Raw genomic sequence first — 20,216 nt, forward strand, 5'->3', positions numbered from 1 at the left:
GAAAGGACATTGGTTTCAGGACATTTCAGCTATACAAAAGGCGACGACCGATATTCTCAAGAGCATTCCGAAAAATGACCTTAAACACTCATTTGAAATGCTAATTGACCGGGCTTAACGCTGTATCGAAGCACAAGGAAACTGTTTCTTTTGCGACAGACCTTGTATGACAGTATGTCACAATCTTACCTATCTTTGCCTTTCTCTTAACTTGATAAGGAAGCGAAGCAAATGTTTCTGGTAGTGAACGACCTGAGAATATTCGACACAGTACCCGTCGGGGGAAGCACAGGAAGAGTAAGACCTCCACTCGGTTGGAAAGATCAGGTGGAGAAGGACCTGGCTGCACTTGGAATCTCCAATTGGCGTCAAACAGCGAAAAGGAAGAACGACTGGCGCGAAGACTCGAGCATATACGACTAAACTTTTCTAATGCCACAAAGCTCTGCATAATCTGAAGAGCTAGATAGTGAATATGTAGAAGGGAACTAAGTACATTGTAAAAGACATCAGAACCAACCAACCTCTAAGATCCCACCTTCAGAAACGCGGCAGAAAGTAGAGAGTGAATGACACTGAAAAACCTATGCCTTTGTAAATTAATTTTTGCGCAAAATACTCATGGATACAGATACATATCGTCAAAGCTCTAAGCCAGCAAATACTTTTGGACTACCAAAAAAAAAATCGTTCACTATGCATATCGGAGTTCCTGACTTCTGGGACATCCATGCAGGGCTCATTGCCAATGTAAGTGTTCTATCTTTCTGGATACAATTTCGTTGCAGGGAACTTGTTATAGAGTTTACTCAATTTGGTAATTTACTAAGCTCTGCGATAGGAGTTTTGTGGAATATTTTTCGGGAGCCAATTTTTTAAATAAATACTTTCCGACTATTACCAAAATTACTATACAACAAAGATCTCAAAATCGAACGGATTTTAAATTTCTTTTTAATATTTAGAAACGATACCAGCTCTCTAAAAATTCGAAAGTAAGAAGCAAAAAAACCCCGTCTAAAGTAAAACAAAGGGTTATCACAGATGGGGGAACTGCTTAAATTGTGAGGTTAGAACTGCCCAAAACTGTCATTCTATTAATTTATTAGCCTCATTGAACTCGGGTGAGTGTGGCTGTGTCTCATTAACCACCTTTCAGGCCGTGGTTACACAAACAATTTTCTTATAAATTACCTTTATTCGAGAAACTTGAAAAAGTAGAAAAAAACGAACACAAAAACGGTGAAAATAAAGAAAATAACAAATAAATAACAGTACGACAGTGTAAAATACCAATAAATTTTAGCTTTCATACTTTTAACTGTGTTTTCTGCGTTCGCAAAAGAAAGCGTTGCAGTTGAACCCTTTTCACGATGCGCAACGGCCGAGCGATTTTGGTGTTAACGGTGTTGCATGGTTGAGCAGTGAATGTGGAATGAAATTAAGGTAAGTTGGAGTGAAGGGATGGTGGGGTAAAGTCAAGAGAATGTGCAGTGGCATAAAGTAAATGGGAAGGGCAAAAGAGTGAAAGTGAAGTTGTCTAAATTTTGAGGTTAGAGTGTAACAACATTTTGGGGGAAAATAATTCACGCGCTTAGTTGAAGCCACAAACATTGAACCGTACCGCCGAGACGAAAACCGCACAATCATAAGTTCGCGTCCACAATTTTTTATACCCGGAACAGGGTATATTAAGTTTGTCACGTGGTTTGTAACACCCAGAGCGAAGCGTCGGAGACCCTATAAAGTATATAAATAAATGATCAGTATGTTGAACTGAGTCGATTTAACCATGTCCGTCTGTCTGTCTATCTGTCCGTTTGTACATATACAACCTCGTCCGTCAGTTTTTAAGATAACGTTTTGAAATTTTGCAAACGTCATTTTCTCTTCAAGAAGCTGCTCAGATGACGGAACTGCCGATATCGGACCACTATAACATATAGCTGCCATACAAACTGAACGATCGGAATCAAGTTTTTGTATGAAAAACTTTCACATTTGACAATGTATCTTCATCAAATATACCAAATTTTTTGTATATTTTCTGAGGCAACAATGTAATCTCCGAAGAAATTGTTCAGATCGGTTAACTATAGCAATAGCTGCCATACAAACTGAACGTTCGGAATCAAGTTCTTGTATGGAAAACTTTCACATTTGACTATGTATCTTCACGAAATTTGGTGTAGATTATTTTCTAAGGCAACTATGTAATTTCCGAAGAAATTATTCAGATCGGTTAACTATAGCATATAGCTGCCATACAAACTGAACGTTCGGAATCAAGTTCTTGTATGGAAAACTTTCACATTTGACTATGTATCTTCACAAAATTTGGCATGAATTATTATTTATAGATATAATGTAATATCGGAACAAATTGTTCAGATCGGCTCACTATAGCATATAGTTGCCATACAAACTGAACACATAGTTACTAAAAGAAATGCACCTGTGAAGGATATATTAGCTTCGGTGCAGCCGAAGTTAACGTTTTTTCTTGTTTACAAATTAACTTTGTGACCGCGCGACAACAAAAAAAGTAAACGAAAAGTTGCACGTGAAATGCTGTCTGGAGATTTTTCAATACTTTTCGACGAACATTGAGCGGCGACGATGGACCGACAGCAACAATTGAATGCCGCAGTGCAGCCAAACGGGACAGGTAACAAGGAAAAAATTGTAAACATTGTTTCCGGTTGATTGTTGAGAGCGCCAGTGAAGGCCAGCGAAGTAAAGTGAAAAAACGAAACAAAGTTTGCTTAAGCAAATGCCGCTAACCGCTGGACCAAGTGGGGTACGAACAAAAATAGTGGAGAAATTGACGAAAAAAGCTGCCAAAAACGAATGCGACTGAACTATGGACCAAATGAGCGGTAAGGACCGCAAGAGTGAAAAAATGAATGATAAAAAACCGTACGCAAAGCTCGAATGCGGTTAGCTTTGAATGGCGCAGTGATTTGTAAGCGCAACGCATAAAAATGTGCAAGCAACAGTGTTGCATTTTAAAATATGGCTGCAATGCTCAATGGCGACAGGTAAAAGTGATGAAAAAGATTTTTCGATTTTTTCTACCAGTCAAACGCTATTTATTTAACAACAGCAATGAAGCTGGAGGAGATCGCGCTGGATAGCAAAGGAGTCAGCATATCAAATGAGTGGCGCGTAATAAAATTGAGGTTAATAGACTCCAGTGTTTGCATACACGAAGCTATAAAAATGCAATGACTCAAAAAAAGAGTGGATGCCGAACCGGGTTTGCTGCCGAAGGACCTAAAAAAAGGAATAAAAATGTATATGCCGTCACAAAGTGTACACAAGCGGCCAGCAACGATCTGAAGAAGCGCCAAAATGTCAATGAGGTGAGAAATACCTTGTTGGTGGTGGCGACAAGCAGCAATGCTGATGCTTTTGATTATCGTACAGCGTCAAAAACCAAGAAAAAATCAGATGCCTGCACCAATGTTGGTGGAAATAAATTAATAATCAGCGCTTTGTCTACGACACTTCAGCTGTCTCTTTAGCTGCAGTAGCCAAGTGCCTCGAAATGCAGTGATGCAACTCACTTCTACCTCGCAATGACACACAATGACGTTTCGTTTAATTAGCGCTGACATTTTTACATATTTCTGCAAACATAAAAAACGGCAAATTAGTCAGTGACCAGAAAATATTGAGTACTTGCAACCGCGGACCACCAGGGACATATGGTACATACTATATATAGTTCAGACATAATATCTACTCATGAATGGCTAATTACTTATTCGTACTTGCTACTTGCTGACGGCTTGTAATGCATATAAATGGGTGTAATTAATTAACCGAGGCGATATTTACTTACATTACGAGGGTGCGCTCGAGGATTTCAAGTAACGACGATGAAACTTAACTTGAATCAAGGCTTTTGGAGCTTTCCTGCTTACCACATTTATACCTAACGAACTCTCGAAAACGAAGACATTTTCCGGCTAAAATTTAACTCCAAACTCAGTGGTTGATAGTCTTCTACTCAAACTCTAATTTAAACTTGGAAGATATTAAACATTAGATGAACGAAGTAGTAGATACTGGAATCAAATATAAAAGTTGATAGTGTTAAGATTTTTTCTAAAAATAAATCCTTAACAACAACAAAACTTCAGCAGAAACTAAATTCTACAGTCTCTATTAACTAATTATTGTTGATGTATCCCATTAGATACTTTGGAAAAAGTTAGAGGATGGGCTAGGTTGGGTCGTAGAATTGAACGAAAATCGATGGAACTCACTTGAGCGGGTGTAACGTCCAAAATATTTCATAAACTTCTAAAAGTGGATCACCAGATTTCCATAGATCGACGAATCGTTTTCAGCTTACCACAAATTTGTGAAGGCGGCTAATATCAATTCTAGCTATTGCGCTAAGTGCGACAAAGGTCTAACTACCGCGATATTTCAAAGTCGTTCAAAAGACCGGCAACGAAGGAGACGAGATGATTCTAACTCGCGTTCCTCTATACAGATTTGGCAAAGAGCGTCCGACAAAACATTTAGCCGGAACGCGTATGAACCTATTATCCATGGAGGTCCATAGGTCCAATGTTAGAGAACAACGGAAAACCGACTAGCATCCAATCGTAAATTGGAGAAAGTCCTTCCCAGCAAGCAGCTGTGCGGCATCGGCTTTTCAGTTTCCATCGATTCCGCTGTGAGCGGCCCAACAATATTTTTCCTACGGTTTTGTGATATTAATTCTTGGTTAAAACCGAATTAAGTACATAAAATTTAATTCAGAAAAAAATCCTTTTAAGGAACTTATACAAAAACTGTACATAGGATGGTGCAGAAGCATTTAAGAATGGTTAAAAGTGAAAATATTCATAGTACGTACCAAAAATTAAAACACAAATAATGTATGGCCCATGTGAGGTCAAAAAAAGGAAGGTGAGGCTCGTCATTGAAGTTTTGAAGGGTTAAAAATGGTTTATCTCGATTTTCGGCAAAACCATGAGTTTATAAAAAAAAAGGTTATAAAAAGGTCTAAAACTTTACATTTTCACATAACCTCAAAAATTATATAGAAACTTCAAATAACAAAATTTTTTTTATTTTTATTTTGTATATACAATTTTTTTCACGAAATTCACATTTTCCATCTAAAAAAGTATCAACTCATGTCTAACAAGGTAACTGAAATATTTCAACTCTACTGCAGAGGTGAACGTTTGATCGCTACATGGCATTTTGATTTTATTTTATTTTTCTAACTTGAAAGACACTTTGTTAGACGGGCCAATATTTCAAATGGCGCATTAAAACATTCCACAGAAATCTTTAATAAAAATAAGCTTTCCTTTTTTTACTTTTGTCTTAAAGTTTTCTACAATTTTCTTTGTCTTATTTTAGTACCACCCTAATACGGAAATATATATGTAAGTACTTAAAATATTTTTTTTATATAACCACCATTTTGGCTGCCAATAATGTCGCATGTTTTACATTTTCGCCGCACCAATTGCTTTTATAGCACAGCTATATAACGGTTTTTTCTTTCGGCTAAAATTTAATATGCTCTTTAAAGGTTAATAGTATAAGTCTCCATATGCAGCGGTGCATTCGGGATTCTCCAGTGAATTCAATTAATTAGTCGTGCGGCAAGTCGTTAAAGCGAGTTTTTGTCTTCTTTTTTGCTTCAAGTTCTTTTTTTATGGCTGACATCATTGACTGCATTGCAATGCATACCGTTCATTGCAGTTGTTTGCGGAAATATTAAATAAAACATTTTTTATTAAGGTCTTAGGCTTTGTTTTAAAGTATGGTTTTGTATACCTTTCATATATAACTCAATTTCAAGTCCGTTTTCCACCAAATCAAGTCGTATGTCATGGATATCGCGTTCAAATTGACTTCTAAAGCTTGAAGAGAGTCTAATTTATTGCTAAGAACCAATGACCTCAAACAACCACACAAGAAATAGTTTAATGGTGTTGAATTACAACTTCTTGGAGGCCATTCAATGTCACAACTGCTTGACATAAACGAATCTCCAAACTTTTCTCGCAGTAATTCGGTTGTAACACGTGCTGGTGGCACATATTTAGCGCCGCCTTGTTGGAACCAGATGAAATTAAGACCAACTTCTTTCAATTGCACCCAAAAAAAGTTGGTTTTCATCGATCTATACTGCTCTCCATTGATAGTAACGGAGCCACCAGCTTAATTTCGAGTGAATTAGAAGATAATTCAGGTGAATGTAATGGTTGATCTTGAATAATTTGTGGATACTCTTCGCATCAGAATCGATAGTTTTGTTTATTTTGATGATTTTCTTAAAAAAATCTTTAACGTTTCCAAGTTGTTCCAAGGCAAAATTAGCAAATTCAGACAGAAAACAATTTTATATGGATGCAAGCCGAAATACTTTCTCACAATCCGCCAGGTTTAGGGTTTGAAGCAGTTCCAATTCCTGAGAACGTCTTGGAATCGACAAATTGCGGTCTTCAGCAACAGTTGCTCTGAACGGCAGCAATATTTTTCTGGTTCTTTGTCTTGTAACCTTGAATATTATGTAAACAAAAATTTACACTGAAAATTTTCAACAATTCCATGAATAGCGAGCACAGGTGGACGATTATTACAATACAAACCATAAATACAAACGACCCTTAGAAACCATATAACCCTGGTATTTGCTTGTAAGAAAAAACGACAACCGAAGCTTCTAAGCCATTGGAAACTACTTAAGAGAATATTACTTGGATTTTATCGATATACAAGTATATATATCAACAAGATATATGCAATATCTCTATAGCTTTCTACATATCTTCTATCTCTAACTCTCTTTCTTCTTTCTTCATTTCTTCCATGCCTCTCTCTCTGTCTCTCTTTTCTCCATTACTTCGTTGTCTACGTTTGCCAGTTGTCCGGAAGCTTTCCAAAGCTTTTTGAAGGAATGTTTGGGAATCTATCAGTTTCAGCTTGTTGGAAGAAACATTATAGTTCTTATGCAAATATGTCTAATCAGATTATTTGTCGAGGAAGATTTTCCAATGCGGATACCGAAATACATTTTTTTTTGAAACAACAATATACCTAAAATTTTGGTTATTGCACATTGTTTTGAGAAAGATTGTTACATTGGCTAAAAACCACGGTTAGGTTTTGGAAAGGAAAGCCCGGTTGTCTTGATAATGGATCTTAGTCTGGGTTTGGATTGTTAAAGATTAGGATTTGCAAGTCTTCTTACGTATTTAGATTCATTAGGTCTGCAAAGTGGTTAACAGAGTCATGCGGCAACTCATTGGACGCAAAACATATGCACATATGTATATTTGGTATGTCGGGGTCGATTCTGGATAATTATCGTAGACCAAACAAAGGAATGATCTTTTAAAAAAAAAACTCCTTTAAGAGTGTTGTCTTGTGATAAAAAAATATTCAAACCCTGATAGGAGAATCTGTTCCCACGACAGTCGCGTGTACTTAACCGGACCGGACCCGGACTTTTATCCGTCCAAAGACTGTAACCTCGGCAGCATTTTTCCAAATTACTGCATGGATGTTTGCTGTCGCTACAACAATAATAACAACAACACTATAAGTCATTTCAGCTTTTTTATTATTTTTTTCGTTAAATAATCTTTTTTCCTAAGATAATAAAGTGGAATTTGCGAAACAAAATAGCATCAGTTAAGCTGAATAGGTACAAGTGCTTTTAATTAGAACTCCACTTTACCTAGCATTAAGGGTGGAGTAAATAGGCTATGACTTCGTCCATTTTTCGCATTTTTTTGTTGTAAAATAACCCCACATTGCATGCCACTTATAATCAGCGAAGCAATTGTGCTGACACTCAATGCGGTGGCGCTCACTAAACACAGCCACATTTGAGTCTACACGCCATATTACCAGGTCTGGACTAAAAAAAAAATAAGAAAACGGTAATTTTTGCATTATTTTCTTGCTTTTTGCAGCAAATGAGTGTCACGTGACAAATTCCAGGGCGAGCATTTCAATAAAGAATTTTCTGTTGCAAGCAAAACAGTGCTGTGACTAAAAGAAATTGACGCGACCGCTAGTGCACAAATAAAAATAAAGCGAAAAAAGAAAAAAATAAGTAAACAATTAAGTGACGGGGTGCAAAGTGGGAGAAACATTGAGAATATAACGAATTGCAGTGAAATTAAAATAAAATAAAATTTACGATAAACGGCAAGGCGCGAAAAAATGCCGTGAAAAGCGCCGTCAGCAGTCATTGAAAGAATAGTGAATGCCAAATGAGCTGAGGTGGCGAGAGTGCCAGCGATAGCGAGTGGTACGTACGCGTTGGTCACGGTAGTGGAGGGGGTTTGAGTTGCATTGTGTGCGCGACAAAATCGTGACTTCATTTGTTGACACTTGAAACAAGGCGAACGTGTAGGCAAGCAGGTTGGCTTAGAGACGCTGAAAGACAGCGCAAAGGAAGTAGGCAGCCGACGCGGAAGAAGCGTCAAGCGTTGACTGACAGGCGCAGGAAGCGGATGAGGAGCCAGCAAAACGGTAATGGCGGGTGGGGGAGGGAAGCTATCGTCTGCAAACGAATGATTCCTAATTGAAAACTATTAAATTCCGTCAACGCCACCCACATTGCAAGCTAAGCGCCCAGCGGCCGCGCTACATGCTGCCGAGTAAAATTTTTGCATTTCTTTTTAATTCTTAACTTCCGCAATTTTTATTTCACTTTACTTTATCCTTTTGTATTAAATGTTTTTGTTTAATTTTTCTGCTTTTGCTTGCTTTTGTAATTGTTTCTTCGTTTTGCTCGCAAATTGGAACTTAAATTTCATTTCGAATGACATTCGCTCCATCACGCGCGCGTCAACTGCAGCACCGGCAAGCCAAAGCGTCCAGCAGCAGTCCTGTGCGCCTTTTGCTCAGCGCACACAATGAAGCAAACGGGTGCGAAAAATTGAAAAAATGACATTTAGCAAAACAAAAAAAACGAAAAAAGCGGACATTTTCATTTGAGCATATTTAATTAGAAGCAATTATTTATGGTATTAAATAGATGAGGCAGTAAATGTGCTGTGCAAGTTAGTATGCCGCACGCAGACCGGGAAGGGGTGGCAGATATTCATCGCCACAACAACACAAACTAACGCACACGCGTTTGGTTGTATGTGCGTGGAAAAATTGAATTTTTTATACTAAATAGAAAAATTGTAATAAAATGCAAAAGAATTGCTTCCCACTTTGTGTGTGACAAAGTGCCCGACGTCGCTGGCGAGTTGGCGTCAAAGCGGCGCTGACAAAAAAAAGTGACGCGAAATTGAAGATGCCATTGAATGAAGCGTCTTGCTGTCATTGGACCAGGGCAGCTGTAAGGAAAACAGAGTTTAAATATAAAAATAAAAAAAACCAATTTTTATACCAAACCAACAGGGAGTATCGTGAAACAAACCTATTTACTTTGGCAGCAGTAGTGTGATACGAGGGAGGTTGCCTTTTTGTATAAAAAAAATGCAGTTTAATGACGAGAAATGTGAGAAAAATTGATATTTAAGCCGTTGAATAATTGCAGTCGATTACTTTTCGCATATAACGGATGCTAATGCGAGACGTTATTTAAAAAAAATATATATTTTTTGTGTATTCATGCCTTTTTAATGAAACGTGCATTACCCAGGAGGTTAGGAGTTTTTCGAATGATTATTAAATAAATATTCAATTAAATATGTCATGGCGCTAAAATATATATTATATAAAATATTTGTTATTGACATTCACTGTTCACTGTCGCATAAAACTTCCTCCCTAAGAGCTTTCAATGAGCTTGGGTATGCTTAATTTCGTTTTATTTAAATTCTTGCTTTACTATATTAATGATTATATTAAGCACAGATCGATCTAAACAAAATTTTATATATAGTATGCATAATAAAACGATCGATGCAGTCTGAGATCTAAATGTAAACGAGTGTGTTACTATTGAATTACATTTTTTAGGAATAAGAAGAGTTTATCTTTAAGTCTAATAGTTTATATTTATGCAAAGAATAACCATCAACACAAAGATATTCGGAAATAATTTGTTGTCATTGGTATTGTTTCGTTAAGTACACACAGTTCACTTCACATATTATTGTTGTAAGACTTTATTTATATTTATAAAAGGCTTCGTAAAACTCCTGAATTATGGTATGTTATAATAGTAAATGACACACAACACAACAGCAACAATACCATTTGCAAAAACACAAGTTAATCAGTTTTATTCATAAAAGTGTGATCTGATCAGTTCATTTCTGCGCATACACAGAGCATGAATAATTTTAAATTTGATATCAAAGATACCATAGGCGGTAACAATATTCGCATAACTATATACAAATACACCTCGTCACCCACCGGCAAATGTAAACCAAATATACAATTCAATGGTACTTCACACTTACCTGATATTTGACGGCTTCGAAGCCTTCCAAGGCGGCCAGACGCCAATTCACCGCCAATAAACAGCATTCTTCTGAATCCCATGCGTACAGCATATCATCCTTGCATTCGAGTAAATTTTGCGTGTGCTGGCGCTCCACCGGCAAACCGGCGCGTATTTTAGCAAACATTGCGGTTTGATTCAGTTTCAACGTGTCCGTGCGTGCGTTGAACATTGTCAAATTGTTTTAAAACACTTTAGCGAATACACAAAACAACACAATTTCACTTCAATTTCACAGCAATAAATAAAAAGTTTAATTTGAGGCGGCAAAACTACGCGTATTGTTAAAAAAACACTAAAAAATTTTAGGTTAACAAAAATGTAAACGAATTGAGTGAAGCAAAAAACAGCTGATTGGATTGCAGCTGGCGTTTAACGTTTTGACAGCGTTTTGTTTACAATTGAAATGAATATAACTCGTTGAACAAGTTGAAGCATAGATGGCGCTGTAAGTCAAGTAAATTGAATCGAGGAGTATTGTTGCGTATATTTCACTACATATGGGGTTACAAGTGGTGAATGGGTGGTGCTATGCTATTGTGGGAGAAGATAGAAAATAAAAATTAATTCATATTAAGAAAATTAAATTAAAGGGACTATAGCAATTAATAGGTATAAATGTATAGCTTTGAAAGTAAACACATTTTAAGGAGCTAAATTAAAGATCATAATAATAAAAAAAAAATTATAAGAATTAAATAACCGTTACAACTAAATTTGTTGCAGTCTTATATCTGAATTTTTAAACAATTACATTGGTATTTACAAAATATGTTCTTATACATATATATTCATGTTAGTAGACACGGTTCTATGTTATTATGAACATTTATGTGAGGAACTTTTAACACCTTAACGGGAATATATGTATGTATGTATATGTACATACATACACTTACATGTAATTTACGTACCTTACGTACCTAAATCCACAAATTTAGTTTTGTACTTTTCTTGCGTGTAATAAATTCATCGAACCATCAACTGCAGCTCTTCGGCAACACCCATTGCTTTGAAATCCTCACACTACTACAACAACAACACCTTTTTACATTTCAGCGGCAACTGCTTTGTAGCGCTCAATCGCATCCGGCTATTTGAATTCACAAGTTTTCTTCTGCCCGCTAATTCATTATCTTACTTTATTTTGCACTATCAACTCATTGTACAATTCTAGAAAATGAAGTTTTGCGCCAAGTTTTCAATGCCATTACAATCGTCGTTTTGTGTTGTCTGACTGGCTGGTCGATTGTCTTGCTGCTACACTTGTTTCTTACTAGTTTACTTCGGAACTCCCAACTGCTTATGGTGCGAGTATTTTAGAAATAAATGCTTTTTGTTTTAAATACATAAATACAATACAATAAATGGCCTCGAAAATGTCGGCAGAAACTTTTCACTTACCAGCGTGTACAAGCCACTTACGTCGGCTAAGGCAGGTTGGCTGGCTGGCTGGCTGGTCACATCCCACAGAGCTGCGTCAGTCGAGGGTTTTGGCAACATTCATCTCCTTTGTATTTGCAACTTCACTCGATTGTGCGCTCAGCTGCTGCATTATTGCGTTGTTGCAAATATATTAGACTTATTTTAGTTTGCTTATTTATTTTCTTTATTTTCTGCCTCACTCATTTCAGTAATACTGATTGTGTTTGGTTTGTATTTGTAATGTGTGATATGTGGATGATAAATTTACGCACGAATGAAGTAGGAGATTCAAATGATATATACAAAACTTGTGTAGATTATTAAATAAAAAGAAAATTTTCATTTATGATCCCGTTAAGCACTTCCTTTTTGTTTCACATGACGTACTATTTAAAATGTCTGCTCTCACACCTCGTTCGCGAAAAATGTCTTTGAAACAGTATGACTCGGATGTATTGCTATTTTTTTTGTATAAAAAACATATTTTTTGTATAATATTAAAATGAACAAATAAATATAAAAATGCTTCTTAATTAAAGTAAATTATAGCAAATTTAGTTGAAATCTTTGACGGAAGTGCGAGGAAGACGGTAAAAATTACGCAAAAACAATATTGAGGTGAATTAAAGTGTGGGGTTAAACGTGTTCCTTAATTCGATTGCAATGATCGCCACCCTGTGTGTAAGAAGAAGGAAGATCAAAGCGAAGGAAATGACAGTTTTAAAAATTAATTGAATTGTCTTCAATAAAAATTGAAATTGTGCGTGTTTCAAAATTACAAAATTAAAGTGTATTATATTTATATAAGCTATTCACAAAAAGGTAGTGTAAAATCATTGAGCAGTTAAGTGTGCGCGTTTTAAGCATAAATTTATGTTCGTTTATGTTCGTATATACATGTACCGATGTGCCTGAGCAACAGAAGCTGTTGGTTCGCATGGAAAGTTCTGGTGGAAAAGTTGCTATCGTTGTTATATATGTACTAACAACTATATATGCAACTGTAAAATTGCAACCAAGTATATTTTAAACCAATATCGACAGATTTAATAAAGCATCAAAAAGCAAAATATTAAAAAGGCTTTACAGACAAGTGTGCGCGTTTTACGTTTAATTTTATGTAACTAAGTATGTGCGTTTTGTGCTGATAGAAATGCTGCTGTGCTTTGGCTAACTTGCAAAGTGATGGAGGTAAGTAAGTATGCGCCTGTGTTATATAGTTACATATTTATACGTATTTGTGAATATGCATTTATTTTTGTGTACATATTCATAAACAAGCATATTGAAGTGCTGCGCGAAATTGGTAAAAAGTATAGACAATTCATTGCGAGCACTTCTGGTCAGACATGCACACTTGTAAATGCTATAAAAAGAACGAGCACAAAATTATTGCATTTATTTAAAAAAATGCGAACTTTTTTGTTAACGATTACTTTGGTGTTTAATTGCTGATTTTTTATACATATGAGTAAAACGCACATCTGTACCATATGCAGATGTTCATTGTGTGTATAACGCGGCGCTCCCATGGAAAATGTCAAGTGGCTATTAAAATGTCGGACTGAATGAAAATTAATTGGATTTCTATCAACTGTAAATAATGACAAAGTAATAAAAAATATTAAATGAATACTTACTCAAAGACATAAATATGTATATATATGTATATATATACATATATGTATGTCTATAAGTATGTCTATAGACAAAAAAAAAAAACGACAGACAATAAACGTAAAATAAACGCATTGAAAGGGCTAAATTAGCAAGGAAAATGCATGCTTTAAACTGTTGGAAATTAAAAAAGAAAGGATAAATATGAAAAAAGCTAATATTTATATGTGAACGTGTGTGAGTAGTGGCTGTAGAATATAGCAAATTAAAAAAAAAATTTTAATATATAAGTGTTCCCATACTAGGACTCAAAAACAAGTTTGTAGGCATTTATGTATATGCTATAACGATCTGGTTTGGAAGTATGAAAAAAAAATCAAATATTTACAAATGAACGTGTGTGAGTATTGTGTAATCTGTAATTAAAGAATATAGCAAATATTTAATGCTAATAATATAATAAAAGTGTTTCCATACAAGAACTTGATTTTGTTCATTTAGTTTGGATCAAAAAAATGTATTAAGACATTGCTTTGAATAGTAATTTGTGTCAAATTTCGAGAAGATACATTGTCAAACAAAACAGGTTTCTTACGAAAGATTATTTGTGATAGTTCAGTTAATATGACAGCTATATGCTAAAGTAATCCGATCGGAATAATTTCTTTGGAGACTTTACAGCTGCCTTAAACAATAATTTTAGCCAAATTTTGTAAAGCTAACTCGTCAAATAAAAAAGTTTTCCGTACAAGGATCGTTTACATTTAATAATAAGCTCGTGGTAATAGAGATTATCAGAAAAAAATAATGTTTAGTTGTATGTTTACATCAAATATGATCAAAGCATACATTAAATAATATAAAAGACCTTCCATTCATTACAAGTTTAATTTATATTTCACAATATTATTATCTATAAAGTTCGAAATAGTTTAGCAGCAGAGATACATAGTTGTACGCAATATAAATATGTATGTATGAAAACGTCAAAAATTATTTAGCATATAAATATTAATATAGAAAATAACAATGTTTGTGAAATAAAAAATAATTTCGAAGCAATTAGCTATGTATTTAATTTTCAACTGTCACATCCAATTCGATGCCACTAACGGCTTTTCCGTTGTGTTTCAAGACTGCCACAATAAGATAATCGCCATTCGGTACGTCCTTGACAAGGGCATCGGTATCAAGTACATAGTCCTTGTAGGTGTAGGTGTTCTGTGAAAAAGCGATGGAAATTAAAAGCAATAATAAGAAAAAATAAATTAAGCTTTAGTGATTAAAAACATTTCTCTTTTTCTGCTCTCTTTCTCTCTCTTTCAAATTTTAACTTTTTTACACATTTATTTTATTTATTTATTTTTTTTGCATGAATTCACGGCGTTCTTGTTTAAAATGAAATTTCATAAATTAATTTACTACTATAATAATCATTAATAATCTCAAAAATCTACCTTGGGGAATGGACACTCGAACTTTTCCGGTAAATTTGATGCCTTCACCATGCCATCATATGTGCTCTTGAGTGATTCCGCTAGTTTACAGAACGGTTTTTGCGTTTGAAACACAATCGGGCCACGTCGTTTATTCTCACGATCGTATTTGTAAATTTGCAGCGAAACCTGAAATATTGCAATTTTATAATAATATTCAAAATTATAAAACATATGTGCATCGCACCTGCTGCTCATTGCCCAAATTCTGCTTGATATTTACATCACCTGTCAAGCCCAATTCAGTGCGCGTCTTTTTCTTCAAACGCAAAGTATCCCAAACCACCCAGGAGTCATCGTACTCCGACATCGGTTGAAAGGAATTCAGCTCGATATTGCGATTATTGGCATTTGTCGCCTGTAACTGTAAAAATATTACAACAACCGGACAGAAGAGTGCGAGCCGCAAGCGATAAACCATTTTTGCGGGGTTTGCTCGAAATGTGTTTGAAAACTGGAAGATTAGCTATGCGACGGTGCTTTATAGCGAAATTGGTACATTGTCAAGCTGTTGTTGTTGTTGAACACGCGATTTCCATGTATGTGCTTGGCAAAACAGAATCATGTTTGCTTGTCGATATTTATCGCATGATTTTTAATTGAAGTTATTTGAATATTCTGTGATTAGATTGTTAAAGCTGTAACCCCACGGAAATTCATATTTTGACTTTTTAAGCAAATATGTAGATATTTGTAGGTATTTTGGTCGGGAGAGGTTCGTTTTCCGTATGCTAGGAAGGTTCTAGTCTTCTTTGGCAAAATTTCTGTTTGTTTATTCATCTAGGTTCTATCTTCGGATCCAGTTATTTGAAGTGCCGTTGCTTCGTATTCTGTCTATAATTGGCGTTTACACATTTGGTATATGCTTAGTTGAGCTTTTATTTTTATTATTGAAATATAGCTTCAAATTTCGCGAGAATGTTTCTCGAGGGTCTTATAAGTTTTATGTCACCTCCGATTAGCAGAATGATATTAAAAATGACTTTTAGTGATGGCAATTTAATCCGATATTTTTAATGGCCCAGTTATAAAACGTTTACGAGAGTTGATCTTGCTTTAAAAGGCAGAGAGATCCCATAACATTCGGAAGTTTTCAATTTCTTAGGTAAGAGCCGTATTCAAGAGATTGAACTCTCTATTCTTGGTTTAAAAAATCTCCAATTGGTAATGTGTTCATAATGAAAGGTTTTTGATAGGGAACCTACACTTGTTGACTTCTCCGATGAGCAGGAAGCTGTACTGAGAAGGCTTTTGATAGTGCAATTACGCTAGGAAGTTTCTAGTTATTGGATGTATTGAAAGTAAACAGTGATTAAGCGAAGTTTAGAGGTTAGGTTAGGTTAGGTTAGGTAAGACGGCTGAACGGAGATCGCACATGGACTAGAAGTAGTCCTTTGTGAAGCTGTTGAAACTCGAACTCCCGTGTTCGAACTTAGAGATCGGCAAACCGTTTAGTATCCAATACAAATTTACAGAGGCGCTTAATTTCATTGCCCGCCTGATCGGTGGGATGTCTGAAGGTATGTGCCCCCAAGTGCCTCAGTCTTGATCTCCCAAAAGCAGGGCAGTCAAGAAGGAAGTGCTGGCTGGTTTCTACTGCATCTTCTTCCAAGCAGCTTTTGCATGCGGCGTCCGGTTAGGTTTAGAGGTTACTACAGGTATACATCCGTTTCCAAATAGCAAAAGAGTGTTATGAGAAAGCTTTTGACAGTAAAATTGTACTCAGTATATCGTTATCACTGAATTATGTGACTCGGGGTGTTACCCATAAGCTTTAAGACATCTCCGAACGAAAAAGGGATGTTCTCAGAATGATTTTGTCAGTGAAAATTAAATCAGAAGTCGAAAAAGTTTTAAACCACAATGTTAATGTGTTATGAGAAGGCTTTTTATAGTGGTTTGGGTGCTAAGGGTTGTAAGACAATTCTGTTTGAAAAAGAAAAAAGAAAAGAAAGAAAATGTTTTTGTCAATGGTAATATACTCAGATGTTCGTAATTGCCAAATTATGCGAGTGATAAACGGACCATAAAGTTTTAAGTCACGTCCAATTGAAAGAGGTTGCTAAGAGAAGACTTTTGATAGTGGAGATAAGCTCGAAAGCTTGTAATTGCATAGCTATGGGACGTATAGAAGGTCCAGTAAGTTAAAGATATATACAATGGCATAAAGCTTTAATAATAAGGCATAAGTCTTTTAGTAATCAGAATATTTTGTAAATACCTGCTGTGGGTCGACCACTTTTTTTTGCTAGCTTGTGCTCCCACTTAACAGAAGTTTCCACATCTAGCTTCTACTCCTCAGAATAAGTAAAAACTCCATACCGTTATGTGACTTCATTATTATTGCTCAGGTAGCAAGCTTAATAATTAATTACGGCTCGTTTAGACTTTATATTGATTTCGGTATGTCTCTAACTGTACTTATAAAATACTGCAGTGCTTTGGACTTAGCTGCTCAAGCTTCTTCTAAGCTCTAGGACATAGCAGAAATTTATCGATTTAACTCGCACTCTTCTTAGCTAGTAAGGACTCTATAAGGTTTTGACTTTACTTCTCATAGAGCGAACTTAATGATTTATCAAGACACGCTTAGAGTTTATATTGATTCTACAAATTTCATTCTTCTTTTTTTTCGAAATATAATTTTTTTGGTTTCCGCTGCTTCTTTAGTCGAAATATCACTTTTTAGTCCCCACCTCAAATGACGCTTCTAGCGTAAATTAAGCTCAGAGAGGTTGAAATCCTACCCAATATCTTGCCTAGTTCTCACCTACAAATGTTTCGTCACTCAGTTGCTTTAGAAAAAAATTTCAACATTCAATTGTCTGCCTTATTCTCACTCGCCTTCGCTCTCTCTCACGCCAACTCCAATAAGTATCAATAGCAACCCTGCCGCTGCAATTTTGCGCACTTAAATGACAACACTCAAATCGAGCTTACACTCCACGCATTCCGCTTCAACACCTCTTCTAATTGCAAGTGTCGCGTGCAATATGTGCAAAATCGGCTTTCAATAAAATATTGCGCCCATACCGCTGCCCCCGCAACACGGGTAAATTTTAATGACAACGATATGCCCAAACAAATGCAAATATCTATTAAAATTTTTGCCACACCGAAAACGACGCGCCTTTACAAGCCATTGATATGGATATCCACTTCAGTGGCAGCAGATAATCACCACTCAGTCCAGCCGTAGGGCGCAACCACTTAATTATCATTACGCGTTTGCATTACCACGTATCTGCGCGCATCGTAATAGCATTGCCATACTCATGCTTCCACAATTGTAAGCCGGTTTGGCAACCCTTCTGCGCGCAGTGTTGCACTTTTAATGGCACTGCATCGCCTATGCATACAAATAACTGTTGTGTCTAACTAGGTGGTTGGGGGTAATAATACCCGCGCACATTACGCCCTCAATTTTGATTTACTCTGGCCGCTGTCAGCGTCATTGTTGTTGCCGAAAGGCGTTCGGCGTGAGATATGGTGGTGTAATTGAAAAATCATATGCAGCGCTTATAATTATGTTTATTGCAATAATCCGTTGTATGCCTTGCAACATTTGCATTACTCGTTATATAGAAGCATATGTGTCGTAGAATTTCAAGGTTTGAGTGTTTGAATTGAATTTTCGCTATTAAATTACACTTGAAATTGCACATTTCGACGCCTGCTGTGTATGACAAGGATATTGTCATGGAAAAAAGAGTGCCTAGGCAGGCTATACTTAACTCATAAAGTGAGATGCTCTGTAAAATACGAGTATGTGTTGGAAGTGATGGCACAAGACAGCTCACTTGAGGGTTCATCTTAGCTAGTCTACTGAATTTATGATTTAACTGAAATATTTTTATAGGTTAGGTTAACTTTCTCCGAGTGAAATTCTGAAGCAGTTCGATACTAATCTAAATAAATCAGATTTGGATTTCAAAAGTTACTTCCAGGTGCGAATACCCTCAAGATGTAAAGGAAGAAGAGGCTTAGCAGTTGAGGAAGATGCTATATCAAACTATATCGATGGATCCAAAGTGGACTGCGGGGACTGCGTGGTAGGACGGGATCCGAACTCGATGTTTCATTATCTTTCCGTCTACCAAATTCAGCTAGCATCTTCCAAGCGAAAGTACTTGGCATAGAGAAGGCTGATGGAGTTCTAGTGAACAACTGTGTGAAAATACTGAAAGCGACCATTTACATTAGGCGACAGGCGGCATTACAAGCTTTGTTTTCGCCAAAAATCAAATTCAGCGTAGTCCACAAATGTAGGAAGGCTTTAAACACACTAGCAAGCTAACTCCACTTACCCATAATTTTGGTTATCGGTCACAGGAACATTTACGGCAGCGAAAAAGCAGACGAGTTGGCAAAGTTAGGAACGTCTATAGACGAATCCGCGGCAGAGATAATACCGTGCCCGCTAGAAAAGAAATAGAGAGAGCTCAATACACAGCTTGAGCAACTTGCTCAGAATAGATGGAAATTTCAAGACTTGCCAGCCCAAAAAAAGTAGGATATCTGAAAATACAGCCCTTGGCTGGATAAAATCTGTGTCAATTCCGGTAACGTATAACCGGCTGTTGTGGGAATTGATATGGTTAGCTGGTTAAATGTCTACTTATTCAGAAACGACCTCGACATATCAAATATATCCAGCGTGCAACGAGTCTCCTATGACACTAACCACATCTGCATGCCCTGCTAGCCTCACACATCCGACATTCGCCTCACTGTGGTCCGACCCCCGCGAAACTCTGGACCTACCGTTGGATGACCTCGACGACAACTTATCTGAACCTTACCATCTTAACGGGGATTAGATAACAGCAACAACAGATGGAAATTTAAAACCAAAAGCAGGATAACGAAACAGATATGGCCATAATATGGCAACACAAAAACTAAGGACTTATTTCATAGATACAGGAAAAGTATACACATACGTACAGCTAACATAACGGAGAATTGGGCATTTGGAGAACATGCGTTAAAAATGTGCATGCCGCATAATAATATTTGCCGCAACAGTGAGCTCGAAGGCAGTCTGTGAGTGTCCAGCTTTATCACAAACCAGACATCGAACTCTAGGAAACTATCAGATACCAAACCTTGAATATCTATCTACAAAAAAAAAAGAAGACATTAAGGACATAAATAGCTTTCTTAAGGCCACCAAATGATTGGAATCCAACAAAGCTGTGTAATATCAAGATATA

The 20,216-nt window shown here is 36.3% G+C and overlaps 2 protein-coding genes across 2 annotated transcripts in view; both read right to left on the reverse strand.

The window, feature by feature from the left end:
* Positions 1-10,792, reverse strand: part of LOC120775294 (nuclear pore complex protein Nup88) — a 92,150-nt gene extending 81,358 nt beyond the window's left edge. Inside the window, exon 1 of the mRNA XM_040105410.1 lies at positions 10,422-10,792. Coding sequence (XP_039961344.1) covers positions 10,422-10,634 — 213 coding nt within the window. The 5' untranslated portion in view covers positions 10,635-10,792. The remainder of the gene's footprint in view (positions 1-10,421) is intronic.
* A 3,739-nt stretch (positions 10,793-14,531) lies between these two features.
* LOC120775051 lies at positions 14,532-15,464 on the reverse strand. Its single transcript, XM_040105032.1, has 3 exons — positions 15,188-15,464; positions 14,962-15,129; positions 14,532-14,725 (listed from the first exon to the last, which is right to left on the reverse strand). Exons 1-3 carry the CDS (start codon positions 15,419-15,421, stop codon positions 14,579-14,581), a joined length of 549 nt encoding a protein of 182 aa, XP_039960966.1. The 5' UTR covers positions 15,422-15,464; the 3' UTR covers positions 14,532-14,578.
* Between the last annotated feature and the right edge of the window lie 4,752 nt (positions 15,465-20,216).

The sequence above is a fragment of the Bactrocera tryoni genome, chromosome 4 (genome assembly GCF_016617805.1).
Source record: "Bactrocera tryoni isolate S06 chromosome 4, CSIRO_BtryS06_freeze2, whole genome shotgun sequence".
NCBI lineage: Eukaryota > Metazoa > Arthropoda > Insecta > Diptera > Tephritidae > Bactrocera > Bactrocera tryoni.